The 18448-nt window shown below is 34.6% G+C and overlaps 1 protein-coding gene across 2 annotated transcripts in view; it reads right to left on the bottom strand.

The window, feature by feature from the left end:
* The window catches only part of CEP112 (centrosomal protein 112), a 161707-nt gene that overhangs the window by 126094 nt on the left and 17165 nt on the right, over positions 1–18448 (bottom strand). For both annotated transcript variants that reach the window (XM_084492549.1, XM_084492550.1), the window contains exons 9-12: positions 6212–6298; positions 4207–4306; positions 3019–3137; positions 1754–1897 (exon numbers count right to left, since the gene is read on the bottom strand). In XM_084492549.1, coding sequence (XP_084348675.1) covers positions 1754–1897; positions 3019–3137; positions 4207–4306; positions 6212–6298 — 450 coding nt within the window. The remainder of the gene's footprint in view (positions 1–1753; positions 1898–3018; positions 3138–4206; positions 4307–6211; positions 6299–18448) is intronic.

Here is an 18448-nt window from a genome sequence, read left to right as displayed (position 1 = left end):
GTTTAATTATTAAATCAGAAGCTGCTCAACAAGATCTGTCTAGTTTTGATGGTTCTTAAATTCAATCTTGCTGACAGACTGTGTCCATTTTTCTTTGTATTTACTGTTACCTATGACATGATCTGAATGTTAATTTTTAACTTCAACATTCATTAATAAAGGAATAACTTTATTTGACATTGTCTTTTCACTCATTCAATTTTCTTCATACATCATACTGATAAAAAAAATGATGCTTTCTTAAGGATACTTGTTAATTTCTTGCTTTTTACACTCTTTACATATTGAATTATTTCATATCTGTCATACTCAGTTCCTCAGATTTTCTCCTTTTTTGCAACACAAACACCTTCACTTGATTTTTCTGCATAATTCTGCAATTGGGGAAGAATTTGTTTCTATTTGTCAAACTGATGGTTGTCACAAGTGAGTTTTTGCATACGAGAACATCACTTGAACACATGCCAAAAATTGGGAATAAAAGTAATGCTAGGACTTCAGGTAAGCATAAGTTAGAGAAACACTATAAAAGTTCTCAGAGAGATAAATAGAATTCAAAATTTGCACTTTCAAAAATAGATAGATATTCCTTGGAAAGATTTCAAATCTATGCTCCATGTCAGAAGAAAAAGAACGAGGGCAGAAAAGTATTCACAAAGTAATTGAACAATATGGTTTAGGCTGATGATGCCTTACTACAAATTGTTGTATAATTTACATAATTACAAACCTTGTATGCCTGCACAAGACCCACTTAAAAGGTCTGGTATAGGATTACACTTCCTTAGAAAATAAAGTTGAGGTTGATGATTAAATCTTCCCACCTATCTTATCATCACCACCAAGAGACATTTATCTATGACACCGATTATGATTACAATGTATTTTTTAAAGCTAAACAAAGATCAAAAAGATTGAGGCACATGATTAAATAGCATCTCTAGACTATTACAGTGCTCTCAGAGTTTTATAGACAGCTTACAAATTTCCAATTGAAAGAAAATTACACTTTTGCAAAAATAAACAGGAGCTTCAACCAACCCTGTTTCAGTGAGATGAAGCCCAGAAGAAACAGAAAATGAAGTACAGGGACAGAGGCCTTAGCTAAATCCACGTATCAACACCAGGTTCTTCCTCACTAGACCAAAAGCAAGCTTTGGAAGTAAAACTCCTGCACTTGCTATCTACAGTGCTTTAGTTCACACTGCAGAAGTCTCAAACCAAAAGAACTGGATTCCTTTTGGATACAGCTAAATTGGAAGATGTCAATCAGAAACAGACCTAGTGCCCCTCCAGTCATTAATTACTATTAAATCAATGTAAACAGGCTAAAGCTAGCCTAAAAGAGCCTCTGAAGCATGCTGAGCATGGACATAGTCATTTGAAGAGGAGATTTGTAAGTAAGAAATTGCATGCATCTGTAGATGCTACATAAATCTTTTTTATATAGTTTACAAATCTACAAAGATGGAAATTTTTCTAATTTGACTCAAAAACAGCAAGAAATGCTAGAAGCAGTCCTTCAATACAAATACTTATCTGTGTAAAACTCGTTGAAGGGCTGCACTTCAATGTTCATTTCAGTGGCAAAAATCTTTCATTGAACTAGCTGCCCAGACACTGTCCTTTCCCAAGACAAGATCATTGCATTTCTTGGCCCAACAGTATTTATGTACACTTCTGCACAGATACACAAAATTCAATTGCTTAAAAAGATACACTTCCTATTGTCACATACTAACAAAAAACTTACTGTTGACTTTATTTGCTCCAGGTAATCTTCCTCCATTTTGCTAAGACGAGCATTGGTGTCCTCAAGTAGTTCCTGCATATCTTCTGTGTGCTTCTTCTGCATATTAAATTTCTCCTTTTCCATTTCAGCTACAGCATTGTGAAGCTGCACCACAAAAATATTATCAAATAATAACTGGCACATAAAACTAGCATTTATATATTCTATTATCACAGTATACCAACAGAACACCTGACAAGTGCAGGTTACAACTCTATCGTCTATAACACAACCATATAATTGTCTAACTAAAAAAGTCTGTGACTCTATAAAGCAGTTGTTTTGTTTTTGTTTTTTTTAAACTTATTGTATTACCATTGTACTTCACACTACCATCTTCTTCAAGATAAATGCTGCTCCAGTTTAACTTTTATAGTTTCATTAGATTATAATTAACATTAGCATTTTGTCTTCTTGTTTGTATTCTATCATCGTTGATGACAATTACAGATGATAAACACAATTACTTGCTATGTAACTACCAAAAAGTGTGATCTCAGGCCGAAAATCATTCTCTAAAACAAACAAAAAATGCTGAACACTCAAGCTTCTAGGTCTTAAGCACAAAGGACAGGATTTATGATTTCTCTCTTAAAAGAGAAGAATTAAAACCAACATCACTTCCAGATGCAGGGCTGGGAAGAAAGAAAATTAAACCTAAGCAGCATACTTCATCTATGAAGGAAAGCATTCTGCCCCTTTTGTGACCCTCCCTCTCCTGAGAGGGGTAAGCAAGGCAAATACTGACAATAATTTGGGCAAAGGTGAAGCTGTTCTGCAGTAAACATGCTTCTCTATGCTTTGCTGCTGCCTGAAGTCTAACAATAAATAAAAATACCTTGAAGAATTCATGACCCAAAGAGAAAGTAATAGTTCAAAGGAATCACCGTGACAGCAGGTAGCAGGAGGTTTACCAAGATTAAAATTCCACGTCAGATCAACCAGAAATAAACACTTCCCTATTACCTCCAGCAACTTGCCAGGAGGACCAGATGAAGCCCAGGAACAGCTTCTACAGTGACCAGCTGGGTGTGGGCAAGTGACTATGGGTGTGCAATAGAGTCAGCAAGAACCTTGCAAGATTACTCTAGATACAAATAAAATCAACACAAGAAAATCTCCCTACAGGTAACATCCTTTCTATTATATTTATGTTTTTGAAACAACAAAAATATTATCCCAGATATACTGTAGGAGTCTTTCAAACAAAGCATTGTATTCATTACCCTTTTCTCCCACTCATTGTTCAAAGAATCAGCGCTTTGCTCACACATCTTCTTTAACTCCACAATCTGCTTTTCCTTTGCTTCTCTGATGACTTGTGACTCACGAACAAGGGTCTGAACTGTCAAAAAAGGGAAAATAAACAACCATTCAAGAGATACCTTTGGGACTTTTCACTGTTGGCAACAGATGCAATCAGATTAGAACAGTTTTCCAATTGACCTGGCTTTCTAATGTTTTTCTGCTGTTAAAAAAAACACTTAATGCATGTGCTTTACAACTTAGCACTTAAATTCTATGTCACTAAAATAGTACAAGGTGTTCTCTATTATATTTAGAAAATATTTCATACTGAGGTTTTCCTTACCCTAGCGGTAAACAAACATCAATAAAATTCCTTGAAACCTCAAGAAAATTGGGATTTTTAAGCTGATTTCATATGCATCCAGAAAATATTTTCATGCAGGTTGAATGACAAAGATATACAAAAAAGTTAATTCCCCCAAACCTCCCCCAACAGAAGCACTGGATTCCTTGCAGGACACTTTAACTTAGCAAGGAGCAGGAAACAATATACATGGAACTTTCTTTCTGTACCTAGGCCACCAGGTTTTTGCATTATTTTACATGGTTCCATCTAGAGTATAAATACACTCCAAGGAATTCTAGAAGAAATTAATACTCAAAAACTGCTGACAAGCCACACTCAAATGGGCCAAGTTTTATACGTATGACATACTCAAGACTACTGCTCATGTTTGAAACCTCTTGCCACAATAGTACTAAATAAATAATACATTGTGGTTTGATTAAAATGTACTGAATGTATAAATAAATGAACCTTGAACCAGAGATCCCAGAGGTTTTGAATAAGTGGCCAAAATATTTCAATATCAAAAAAAAATTTTTGGTGACGCTCATGGAAGCGTGTAGGCATTAACCATAAGCACACACTGCCTCTTGGAAAATTTGCTTTGGCAACTATACAACCAGCAAAGACAACCAAGCAAGCCTCTAAAATCTAAAGGAAAAATACAGGAAAGAACTGCAAACAAGGAGGAAAAGTATGCTTGCACCTAGAAGGAACACGCAGGCTCATGACCACAAGGTTGTAGTACGATATCACCATGTAGAAAAAAACAAACAAAAAACCCAACACAACAACCAACAACTGTGAAGATAAAAGTCACCTTTTTTCTCCAGTTTCCTAATCGTCTCCTCAGCTTCATTTTGTTTGGTTTTGTAGAGGGACTTCAATACCTCTATTTCATCATTCTTTCTATCCAAAATCTGTAGCAAAGATTCACAATACTTTAACAAACTTTCAAAAAACACAAAGCTACAACCAGTGCACACTGATAACTGTCAACGGAGCTGCCTTCAAGATATCCTTAGATCTTGCAGGCTAAGAAATGAAATATAAATAATTTTCATAGCTAAGACTGCCAAGTCATAAACAAAGGATTGATTTAGATGAAAGCAGGCACTAGGGTAGATTAAAAAGGCTTTTCATGTTTTTTGGGGGGATCTTTTTGTTTTCTTTTAAGCTTGGGCAAATTCAATGTTGCATTTACAAGACAGAAAATTTAAGCTAGTGCCCTAGAAGAGTCTGGAAGTTTCACAGTTCTACAACTGCAAATAGAAAGGATTTATTTCCCTTTTCATATTTATACTGCCTAGGTATACTTAAAAGCACCTCAATATTTCTTAAACCTGATGAGAATTTAAATCATTAGTGAGCTTCATTACACTTTCTTTGACTTCACTGGTACTATTATTCGTAATAGACCCAGTCCTTGAGGTGTAACTACATTTACATTTCCGTACACGTTGATTTTGGAAAAAATGGCTTGAGTATTCGCGTACTTTGAGATAGTATATTAATTTAAATTTCAAGTTTAAAATAAACAATCAACTCAGATCTTATAGCAGTGCCCCAAATCTCTCATCAAACAGATGCTTTTATCTTAAAACAATATTACTCCATTTGCATTAAATGTGTTTTTTTTTTTGTCTTTAAAGATTGATATGACGGTATTTAGCCTTTTCTAAAACATCCAACACTATTAAACGACTTCAGAAGCATGAATTCTAAGATCAGTTAGAAAAGGATGACAACTCAAGGGATGAGAAAGCATTTAAACTATTTCTTATTCCACAAAGCTGTTTCCTTTAGCCTCCCATCTTTGCTAACTGGTTATGCTTGCAGACTTTGAGAACAGATGAGCCAAAAATGCACCTGACCAAATATTAACATCCTTTCAGGAGGCTTTGATGTGTCATAGCGTTGTGTCAACTGACTTCCTTCAAGTCTGTGACTCAGTCTTAAGAAACAAAACTGAGATACTCAGTAATGCCAAGCATACGGTAGGATAAGTCATTGCGATCCCGATCCTGAGCACTGAGCTCCCATTACACTCCTGGAATCACAGCGCTTCAGAAGGTACTTAGTACCTCACAGGATTTGACCCCACACATTCAAAACACGGCATTAAATGTAACAGAAAGGTCTTTGACAGTCTTTTTGTAATCTTCCCCAAAGTGGTGTTATGCAATACAATAAAGGCAAACCCAACTTATCCCAAAGGAAGTGTGTCTGGTGTCATTTTACTGCTGTGAAGGGTTAAAAGCAACGCACAGCTTTAACAATGCAATAGCATAAAAAAACTGTTTATAAACCAGCCTATGCTTTAAGATGGTGTCAAACCAGAGACTATTGTTGTATTAGTAGGACAATATGCATGTTTATCATATGTTCCTACTGCTATTTTTTGCATTGTCCATAACAATATAATTCTTCTCAATATTTTTGTGTTTAATTTCCTAAAATCCAAGTGTCTTCTCTTTAAAAGAAAAATCAGAAGTTTATGATTTCATCAGCATATAAATTGATAGAAACTGCTAGACTGGTAAAAATAGTTAAAAATGGGTTGTCTTGTTAAAACAAACAAACAGAAGTCACAAAAGTCACCTGGTATTTTCATCTGCTTTCTGCAAGCATTTTTCTTTTCCTAAATTCCTGCTATCATAGAATATTCTGCATTCTTATCAGCTTATGCAATCTGTTATCTACAATCTTACTTTAAAGGAACATTAATTGCAATTCTGAATAAGTACAATTGTGAAGAATTTATTATAGTCAGATTCTCTATTATTTTGTCCTATATATTGCCTCTGGAAAAAAATAGTTCTTACCTTTTGAACATCAGTATCATGCTTCTGCTGTAATTTAAGTTTTTCTTCATGAAATTTACCTTCCAATATTTTCATTTTCACATCCAGCTTTAAAAACAAAACAGAACCAATAAACAATTAAGTTAAGGAATAAATTTCACTGATGTCCTTTGCATAACCTTTATATTACTCATGTATGTCTTTGAAAAGGCAATGGGAAGTCACTAACAAATAACACCTATGAAAAAAAAAATAAAAAAATAAATATGAAAAGACCAAGAAACTGAATATTGATCTGATAAAGCTGCTACAAAAGTTTTCAACCTAAAATATTTATTTAGAAAATAAATTTGTAAGATGTTTTAGTTGACAATAAAAACAACTGCTACTGCCCAGAAAAGAGCTATCGTCTTTTATTTAAATAAACACTTAAGAATTAAACTTTTCATATTTGTGTTACTATAGCAAGCACAGTAAGCAAGCTTTTATTCTTTAGGCAGGTGTTACATTTACACAAAGAATGTCCTTTAGCACAGATGCATGTTTATTTTTGTTTTCTATTATTCAGAGATTTCACATTATAAACACATTTCCTTTTAAAGGTTTCTTATAAAGAGATTAAGATTACTGCTGAATTTGATTGCTAAAATACATTTCTTGCTTCCGCTTGTTTGTTCATTGTAGTGTACTTAACACCTCCCCCAACAACAGCATATTGCCATTTATTACTTATAGTCTCAGTTTGCATTTTAAAAGTAATTTTTACTTTTAAATGCGTACTTGCACTATGCCTTTAAAGCTTGTCTTCAGGACTCTGCAAATATGATAGAGGTTTTGTGCTTCTCAGAGTTCTTAAAAAAAGAAAAAAAAAGAAAAGCAACACCTCTATTCAGTTACATGCTATTCTACTTCTACCTTTAATTGTTTCTCCTATCCAGGCAGCAGAGCAGCCAGAAAAGCTTCCCCAGAACAACAGATCCAAGCAACCTCCCTCACTTTACAGAGGACAAACCACAACCATTGGAGCATGAGTACCAACATCTCACCAAAAGTTTTATTTAACCATTACAATGCCAACAGAAAAAAAAAAATTGCCTTCAGGATGTTCCAAGAGACCATGATGCTGAGGCCCACCTGGCCAGCTACGGGGCACAAGGCTCATGTCACCATGCAGCTCTCTCATGCTCAGTTTTGGTTAGCTCAGCTAAGAACCTCACTTCCAATCTTCCCAGCTGACAAACTCTGAAGGAACCAACAAGCATTATTCATTCTGCCCTTATTTTTACTTCTTTGACTTACCCAAAGCAGTCTTTCCAGCAAGAGTCTTTATCTAACATATAGAAGCAATAAATACACCACAGATGATGAATAGCTATTATATGATTACTTTGTTGTATGCATCTGTTCACTCTGACTTGCAGAAATGCCTTAAAAAAAAAAAAAACAAGCTACAAAACTTCAAATCATCATTCAACTAAAAAATGCAAAATGCAGTGCAATAAATACTGCAGGCCTCAACTGCTGAGCGCAGAAGAGCAGCACATGCTGTCCATTTCCAGACTCCACACCCACTGATAGCCAGAGTATGTGCCTGCTTACTACACCACGTAAAGAGGCTTCTTATCTGTCAAGACTGAAGAGGCACACAGTCTTATGCAAATTATCAAAAAATAAAAGTTGGATTGACAATTAATCCAAAGAAAAGGCAAAGCGTGCTTAGCTTTCAGACATCATCAAAAAACAAGCATCAGTAAAAATGCATGTTCTATTCATAAAATATATGCATATGTATATATGAAAAATATATGCATATATCCCTTCAACACAGTGACAATATAGAAGAAAATCTCACTACCAGGTGATAAACAAGCATTGATTTCAAAAAAAAAGAAAAAAAAAAGAGCACAGCAATCCACTTCCAGACAGACAGTTTGTGAACATACCATAAATAAATACGAAGGACTTGTAAAAACACAAATACTGGAAACTAAACATGACAGAACCTCCAATCTAGTTGAATTACATTAAAAGATTACAAATTACTGACATATGGCTATCACACTCATACACCTATTAAGTACACACACACATTACATTTAAAACTCATTAACGAAGTGAAAACATCTCTGCTGACGTAAATTAATCGTCGGCATTTTGCATCAGTTGAGCTCTGACCCATGCCTTTATTCTTTTATATGTTGAAGGAGCATAAAAATGAGACAAACTAAAAGTCGTCTTGTATTAAATATGGACATATATTTTAAAGTGATGGTGACTGCTCTCAGCAATTTGGCTGTCTTTCCACAGGTTAACAGCAATACTTGAAGTTGGCTCCTGTTTCTAGTCATTAATCTTCCACTTAACAACTTTCTTTCACTTGAATTAGTTCTTATCAATTTTACTTCATTTTCTAGTCCTTGCACTAGTTACGGGAGGATGGACCTCCCCCTTAAAAGCGCACAGATTTTGGGACTACTTTCCAAAAAAGGATTGACAGCTTTGTCTCAGGAGAGCTACTGGCAATCAAACAAAATGAATTGGAAAAACGTGTCCAAGATACAGAAGTCAACTCTTAACAAAGGCAAGCACTGCAGTAACAAAATGAACTACTTGTTCTTCTTTAATTAAAAAAATAAAAATAAAAATAAATAAATCCAAAAGACCAGCAACTCGTCAGTTCAGAGCTCAAAAAACAAAACAAAACAAAAAAAAAACACCTTCAAAAGCACTCTTATAAACTTACAATGAAATTCTGAAATTTCAGTACTCCAAACATTTTTTAGTCCTGTGTCTTCCACAACTTATATGGTATGTCCTGAATTGACCAAATTACATAAATATTAGGGAGACTGATTTTAAAAGTCTTTGAAAAATCAGTGGCTTGTGTGCACATCAAGCTTTCAGCTTAAGTTGAAACCTGTATTTGTAATGAGTATCCGATAAATAAAATAAAATAAAAATAAAATAATCTCCAGGAACAACACTTCCAAGTGCAATACTTCCAAGACACACACCTTCAGCATTTTTCATTGTAATCTCTGGAAATGTCAGTGTGAGTATTTACTGTAAAGATACAGATATATTGGTTTTAAAACCCTACATCTGTAATTTCTTCTATGGAAAATTTCCAGAAGAGCCAGAAAGCAAACTTTTTGGCCAACCCTTTGGAAGTTGGCCTTCCACAAATTCGCCACATATGTAAATTAAAAAAACAAATCGCATGATGCAAACACATTTTAAAAAGGGATCTCATTACGACTGGGCTTGAAGCAAATGGGCTCACTTCGCAATTGGGTGAAACTTCTCCCCTGCCACTTCAAAGTTTTAATCTTCGATTAAATACTAATGTAAATAAAGGAGTATCTTTGAAATTACAAGCATACTTAATTGAATCAATTGCATATCTGTAGTTACCCAAATGCCAAACCTCATTTGCTAAGTTGGTCTCAATTTCCTGTGGAACAGCACTTTATAACTTTTACGTGTTCCTCTTTTATAAACTGCCCTTTGCACTTCAGTGTTTTACTTTATTAAACATATATTGAGAACCAAACTGACTGACCGCAGTAACAAACTAACACCTTCACAAGTGTTAGACAAAACAGATAGAGACAGCTTAGAAAATCTGTCATTCACTTTGGTAGAAGCGACTAATTGCTCTGATGCTCATCAGTTTTAATAGCTTTTATTACTAGTTCAGAGGCAGCAGAACACATTAAGTTTACAACATGTTACCAGAGTCAAAAAAAAAAAAAAAAAAGTGTAGATATTGTGTAGATAGCTAGCTGTATCAGAGACGTTTCCAACTATGTATGAAATGCAGCCATTGCTGCAGCCTGAACATCATTCCTTTGGATTTCTGTCATTGTTTACTCTCCTTACAAAGAGTATGAGGCAATTAAACCCTAAGGCCATGTAAACATTACTGATGTCAAACATCTGTGCTGTCCCTGTTATTTAAAGCCATGGAGGGTGGTATCAACAGAACTGCTTTTATGTGCCTAGTCACACTTTCTTCCTAATTAACAAAAAACAACAAAAAACACTAAATCTAGCAAACAGTTACCTGAAAATGGATTTTCATCATATCACTGTCTTACTTGTTCATAACGCAGGTTAGTTGCCTTGAAAATTTAAATAACTGTCCAACTAAAACTGATAGAAACTAACCTGCAACAGTCATAAATCTTTGGAAAAATAAAGGTGATATCCCAGCTTTTCCTGACGACGGATGACAAGTATTCATCTGGTCACTATTTACAAGAATTTGTAGGAATATTGAAATATCTGATTTAAAAGTCAATCGCTAAGTAAACTAAGTATATTAATTTGAGGCTGTAGTTTGGAGAGAGCTTTGAACCACTGCTCACTTGTCTCATTATCGGGATCACCCTTAGGCCAGAGGGGCATCGCGAAGCTCTAACATCCACCAGAGAGGGGTTTTGGATATTTGACAAAACAGCACTTGTTTGCTTGCCAGATTTCTTCCAAGTCTATGAATATATGGGAGAGGGAGGAGGAGAGGAAAGGGGGAGGAGGATGTAAACAATAAATGAGAACTTCAAAGTAAGAGCTAACAGCGCAGAACAATGACTTGCATATCTTACAGCGTACGACAGAACTTATTTGTCTTGGTGTAATGCAGCTGCTTAAAGAAAGCAGTTCACAATGCAAAGCTTTGATATGTTCACGGAAGAGAAAGATTTCTTTAAAAAAACAACTGGGAACACAGCTAGAACTTTCTACTGAATCATGTTTACTTGATTTTAACATCCAAGGTTAAAAAAAAATATACAATTACCTATAATTCATATGGTGTTTTAATCTATATGGGCAGGCCATGGCAATAGACACCACACCTGAAAAACCACTCAAGATTATGCGTAAAATCAGAACTTCATACAAAAGCAATTTGGAATAATGCATCCCAGATTATAATTAATAAGGTGTTTTTTTCATTGTGTTATTTTTCTGTCTTGTATTGTACTCTCAAAAAAGAGAAGATCAACTTTGAGGTACATTAAACATTAAAATTAAATTAAAAATGTTAACATTTAGAGCAATTCAAGGGGCAGAACAACCTGAAAAGTGTCAAAAAAAATTACCGGAGAGGAAAAAAAAGGAAAGAAATTAATGTTATATTTATAGCAATTACTTTGAATAGAAATTTCTGCAGTGTGTGTGTATAAATATATATATATATACACACACACACACACATAATATATATATATACACACACATATATATATTCTCATATTGGAACTACTCTTCCATATTCAAAATAATTGTAAAAGTTGTGCCTCTTGTTTTTGTTGCAACCAGCTGTCTGTAACTAGCACACTTGTCACATGTTAAACATGAAAAATGATATTTAGGTATATACCAAGCACATCAGAAAAGATTTGTTTTCCTTGTAAGTGCTGATAGTATTCTAGGAGCATATTGCACAGGAAAGTTCCATGACTTTACACAAAGTCTAAAAGATGCGAAAGCAGAAAAACTATTTTTTGGAAGCATCAAGTCTCTCAAGCCTGTGTTGTTCAATTAAACTAGTTAGAGGAAGGATAACAAGCCAAGAAGCCTCAGACTTACAAGAAAAAAACAACTCAGATCTGACATGGATGAAATTGTAGGTAATTGTTCACCATAAAATCCCAGGAAGACCAAAACCAGGAGAACGTTTATGCTATGGCAATGTAAGGCTATAGACAGGGCCATCTGTAAACACCTTTACAAATAAATTAGCAAGGTATAAGGATGAAGATGAATGTTTTGTTGAGAAAAATGATACATCAGTGAGAAGTTTGTATTTCTCCCCAGGTTTAGATTTCAGGGAGTCTGACTTTGAGCAGCAGGAAGATGAAGCCTAGCCATCGTTGAGTCCCTCTTCCTGTGCTCCAGGTACAAAACCAGTGACTGCTCCATTTCCCTGAGCTTCACTTTGGTTCCCTTGATAAATGGGATTCTACACAATAAAAGAGGACTATTTTGAGTCCTTTTTACACATACATTTTCTTATAATCTGCAATGGAGCTTTTAAGTGTCAAGGCCCATTGTTTTTCACAGTTTCGGGTGCAGACATTTCCCAAAATGATCCTGTGAGGGCTAGACAGGATACTTTTGCAGCCTGTCTTTTCTTGATTTCCAGGGCACTAATGTATAAATTAAAGGAAGTCATAAATAATATTTTTCCTAGTAGAACATTACACACAATAAAAGCAGGTTTTCCAGATGGGATTCACATTAAGGTTGGGCTTTTTTTCCTGACGTTGCTGTGCTCATCTTCCCAGGGTAATATAGATATCTCCCTACTTCCCCCCAAAAATAAATGTGTAACTTCATTTTAAAACAGCAGATACATAATCACCCTTAAATAACAAACACTCCTTAATAAATAAATAAATAAATAAACATCTGCATTAAATACCATCAATATTTCCATCCAACATAATGCCTAACAAAAAAAAGTGTCTTGGAAAGTCTCTGTTGCAAAGAGCTTACAGTCTCAATAACCCAGACAGACTGAAAGAAAAGCAGCAGACAAGTGAAACATGCAAGCCAGAAGTTAGAATGTAAAAAGAGCCTTTAAATACATGGCATTCTGCCCAGATGCAGAGGTCCTTCCACAAGAGACTGTTTATGATATGGAATACATTATTTGACCTAACAAACATGTATACTTCCCTCCACATATCTAACCTTCTTTGTATTTGTACTCTTTAAAAACATGATAGCTACTACTTTCATTTACAATATTTTTACAGGGTACTGTTTGAAGAGAAACTAGATATTCACCTATGTAAAAAAATTAGTATGACGTTCCATTTTTATGGCCACTAAAAATGAAAGGCTTTGTCCTAAAATAAACCATACCAGCCCAGCTTTACCCTGTCAAGAAAAATGTCTGAGTTTTTTTTTTTTTTTTTTTTAATGACACTGAACATTTGATGTATACAGAAAAATAATTGAATGGATAATTGTTGGTATTTATATGTAAATGTCATTAATCTCTTTTAAAAGAGAACAATATAGTTTTTCATAGATTTCCAAGTTGAGGGTGGTGGGAATGGGGAGAAAAGCATACTGCCTTGTATCCCAACAACTGTTATAACTTGAATTAGTATTTTTACTCTAAAGGATTTTTTATATAGCTAATAAACATCGTGTACGTATTAGTACTACAGCACATCATATTATTTAACAGCTCTATTTGGAGTGGTAACCATCCCACTTCCATACATAACAAATGTGTCTACCACTTGTAATAGAGACTGACATCAGTAAGTACTAAAAAAAAGTTAAAACTATGTTTAGGAATTGTCAAAGCTTATATATGGTAACAAAGTATCAGATACAATTACATAAAAGAGAGCTCAGAAATGTAACAAACTATCTTCAATTGACAGCACTGAAAACTGAACCCTGCTGAGCCTTCTGAATGTGCCAAAATCATACCAATTTTAAAGGGAGTTAGTAAAAATTTGAGTATAACGAAGGTAGTAGATACTACTTGAAAAGTTCGTATAATTTAATTCTCCTTAGTGCTATGCCTGGCAAAATAAATCATTCTATATACACTCAAACAACAGAACTTTATTTTCCCACTGTTATTTCATATTTGTTTATATATTTCACCAGCTAGTGAATTTTGTGCTCACCTCAGCATCTCCTAAAGCAGTCATTAAAAGCACACTTCTGCCTTTATTTCACAATTGCAACATGTGGCAATGACAGTGTATGGTACCTACTTTTTGTACTCAATGCATTTTCTGCCATAAATACCAGGATCTATACGTGTAAAAATCCGACTTAAAAAGACAAAAATGAGACACTGAGGTAGAGATTAATCATGCAGCAAAAGATTAATTCCCAGCTGCTTGGCAACCATCTGGACATTTTACTGGTTAAAACGCTAGTTTGAATTGCTAACCTACCTCTTTGATCTTTCTCAATGTCTCCAGCACATATGTGCAATAATTAAAGACATAGTTCACAAACTATTGCAAAAAATAAATAAATATACATGTCCATATATATCCCCATGACCAGCCCAATTAGTATCAGGAATTATAAATCCCAAGTCAGTTTATGAAAACATGTCTCATCCTGATACACACTGTATGTCTCACACCAGTCTAGCAATAAAATAAGGTTTGGATTTTATTACACTACATTCTGAAGTGTTATCAAAGCAGACAGGATGCGATTTCCTCATACGGAAGACAATGGACAACTTGCACATGTTCTTGGGAATGGGACATTCAGTCAAGAACCATGTTAACAAGTCAAGATTGTTGCGTTTTTAAACTAATAGATCTGTGTTCTGAATGACAACTAGGGGGGTGAAAGTCAGTTTACAACTGAATTCTCAAGATAGATCAGACACTTCATTCAATATAGACTTCAGGTTAGTGCACAAAGAAGAAAATTCAAGTGAACCAGAGAATATTCAAAGTCATAATACTTACTGTTTGCAATATATTATATTGTAATATATATAAATTTTTAAAGGGAAATTAAAGTATTTTCAGAACCAAGCTGTCATACAAAAAAGTTACGGAAAAGTAAAAAATCAAGAAGGAATAATTATGTCTTTTCTGCCTTTTTGGATTTTTTTTTTTTGCCTCTTCTTATGAACCACATTTAAAAAAACAGAACTCAGCATACATTCTGGTGGATGGCCTTGTTAAAATGCAAGAATTAAAAATTTTAACTTTTACCAGGTCAAAAACAGCAGGAAGTTTAACAACAGAAGTATGACTTGAACAGTTTTGGATGAATGGGGAGACAAAAGAAGATGAACAGTAAATTAGAGTAAGTAGGAATAAAGAACAGGGATCAGATTATTGCAACACAAGAAGCTCCAAACTGACCATGGAACTGCATGAAGCCGCAGTTACTGTAAATTTCAAGTTTTAGGCCCACCTAAGTACCTTTGCAACTGAAACTGAAACATATTTAGAAAGTCAAGAACATTCTCTCTCCTGCTATTACTAGTAAATACCTCTGAGCTTAAAGTATAAGCAGGGTCACCAGCCGCAGGACATGCCTAAATAGGCTCCTTCAGCCTATAAGCTCCTTCAGCCTTCTCAGCTCCACATCTAGACATATTTATATCCATCCACTGTGTACATTTAAACTCTAGGAAGACATATGTACACATGAGGACACATCCGCTTTTGTTTCATTATAATGTACAAGAGAGCAATACTGATAGATTTTATTACCATTCTCAGAAAATATGGACAAAATATCTCTTTTCAATGAGGAAAAAAATATCAAATCAGTGATTTAGCTCAAAACACAATAATGTTAAATTGGTATAAGCTTAATTACAAGCATCTTTCTTTAAGAATACTGTCTCCATATAAGTTTGTTTATTGCTTCTAATTAACCTAGCATGCATTAAATGTCTTATTCATGGAAGTTCAACAACTTACTTTCCTCTCTGCCTTCTTTCCACTGCATCCTACATACATTCCCTTTTGGTGAACATCTAGACCACAGCCCTTGAGCAATTCTCTCCACATCAAGCTATAATTTCCTGCTGGTTAAGCGAGAAGCAAAGAATACCTGCTTTCAACACCTTAAATTCAGGTCATTTTTAGCCAGACCAACACTTAACTATAACATCGTCACTGCAGCATGCTGGTTTTATCTTAACGTAAATAAATGACTAGATCCCAACACTTTCAGTGCAAAGCTATATTCATGGCTCGATGATCTTTACAAACAAAACTCATATTGCAGGGCTATTCACAAAAAAGAATAGAAACAAATCAAGGTTATAAAGACAGAAGTTCTAAATCTATAGTTTAAACATTTTTGAAAACAAACAAAAAAGACTCTCTCCTTTTTCATCTTTCATCCAGTCTCAATCCATTAAAGTGAGTTCAGGGGGAAAAAAAAGACCTTTTCCCCCCCATTCTCTATACTTTAAGGTATCTTTCAATACTCATATCATCTCTCCTTTTCTCTGGGCTCCTACTTTCTCCATCAGTCCTCATTTCACATGACAAATGGGTGGAAATTATCCTGCAAGTATTCCATATTCTCTTGAAAATTCAACCACTGCCTTCCCTCCTTCCTTCAGTTGGGCTACAACATCTACTCAGCTGACTGTAGAAAAGACAACCATTTCTGCCAGATTGCTTCAAGATACAGAAGACTGGAAAAGCATAAGCACTGCAATGCTCAGTCTTTTATCACTGGATTTCGAAAAATCAAAACAGCAAAGTGATAAAGTGATAAAGTCAACAAAAGCACTGAAAACACTCAGTGTTTTCAGTTATCCCAGACAGATTGCACAAAGTACTAACGTTGTTTACAACCTTCAATTTAAAAAGAATAATACGAGAAGACTCTTGCCTCAGATTCATTTAGACATCATTTGTAGAGTCTAGTCTGCTCTGTGGAGTATTGGGTAGCACTCGGCATGACCAAGGGTGAAGTTCAAAGGGAGGCCTTTTCCTATTTATCAAGATAAGCCGCTCATACAATCTGTTCTGTTTTGCTGTACTGCTGAAAACTGATATACTCCTGTTTTGTTGCATCTTCCTTGTTTGAACCCAGGATTTTTTGGTAATGACAGTTTCCCAAATGGATTAAACCATGTCAGAAGTATTTGGGGAAAATATGACTAAAAACCACTGCCTGATGATATTCACATTTTCATAAATCTGTGATGTGGTTATCATTGAAAATGGCCATGTGTTTAGCATTACAGAGTCAAAACAGGTGCAGGAATGGTTTATGAACAAAGGTCTAAAGGTTAAAAGCAAAAAACCACAGTTATCCTATTTTATGTTCTACTACAAAGAGGTTGAAAACAATTAAAGGTTTACAAAAGCTCTTGTACAGCACTCCTTCTGTTAATACATTTACATTCTATAAATGAAAAGACTTTATTCTTAATTGAGCTTCACAAACAAAATAAGATGAAAACATTTAAGTTTTCTACTTAACAGCGCACACATGGGATTGTGAAATTTTCTATAGCCTTTCCAGTTTAAACTACCCCACTGTAGAGTAACATTAGGAAAAAGTACTGGATTTTTACTGCGTGGTTTAGAGGATTTTTTCACAGAACTAGAAACCCATTCACCGAGTACTTTATGTTGCTTCTTGGCATGCATTTTAATTTGTTTAATTTAAAAATACTATTTAAATGACAACATCATACTTACAATTTATTATTTAGTCTATTTTCACATCTTATGAAACCTTGCCTTGTCTCACCCTGAGGCAATGGTGGTTTGAAGACAGTCAATACAAAAGAACAGTGAGTGTTAGAACAGTACAGAGAAAGTGAAATATATGTGTCATGCAACTGGTGGATGTCTGCTTGTTTACGCGTCACATTAGACTTCCAGCCATCAACATAAAGCAGACTTTCATATTCATTGTTAATAAAATAATGCAAGTATCTGCAAACCAAATTTAGCCTCCCTTGTGTCTCAGTTAAAGATGCTTCTGAATTGTCCTTGAAATTAACGTTAGGACCCTTGTAATTCTTAAATGTTCTTACAAAATACCACGTAAGGGAGGGATGATTTCATGGTTTGCAGACGATGTCCCTTCCTTTCCAGCTCATGCATATTTGCAGTCCTATGTAGATTTAAGTACTTTTGGATAGCTTGTTCCCTGCACGCACATGATTTACTTTTCCAATAGCAAATGACTAAAACCAGAAAATTGAAGCATTTGAAAAGAGAAAGAACGTGAACTGTTGTTTGGGTTTGGTTTTCCTCCTAATATATGTTGAATTTGCTTTACTGAAGTCTGGTTCACCGTCTTTCCAAAAAAAATATGTAATGCCTATGTGATTTCAGAAGAACCCATGTGCTGAATATAGCATGTTCAAGTTCCATCTCATGACTGATATACTAAATGAAATTGGTTTATGGCAAAAACCATAGGAATACAACTTATCAGGCCTTGAACTATGAAAACAGAAAAAAAATGATCACAAAACTATTTTTTTAATCTTAAAAGTTGAAAGTAAATAACATATGAGAGAATTAGATAGGCATGTTTTGATGCTGATCTTGCCAAATAACGTTCAAAAGAAATCGCAAAATGAGTAAAGGAGGACTGGAGCTAGATGAGGCAAACATAGAAAATATGTAGGCTTTAATAAAAACAAGTTTTATATGTGCAGATTCTTAGAGGTATATAAGAAAGTAAATACGCTAAATCCTTGTTAAGTTAAAGGTTCCATTGCTTCTGTTAAAAGCTAAGTTTAAAAAATTCCTA

The sequence above is a fragment of the Aythya ferina genome, assembly GCF_964211825.1.
Source record: "Aythya ferina genome assembly, chromosome: 18".
Lineage (NCBI taxonomy): Eukaryota > Metazoa > Chordata > Aves > Anseriformes > Anatidae > Aythya > Aythya ferina.
Note: the sequence above shows the minus strand (reverse complement) of the source record. Positions and strands in the feature narration are given on the sequence as shown.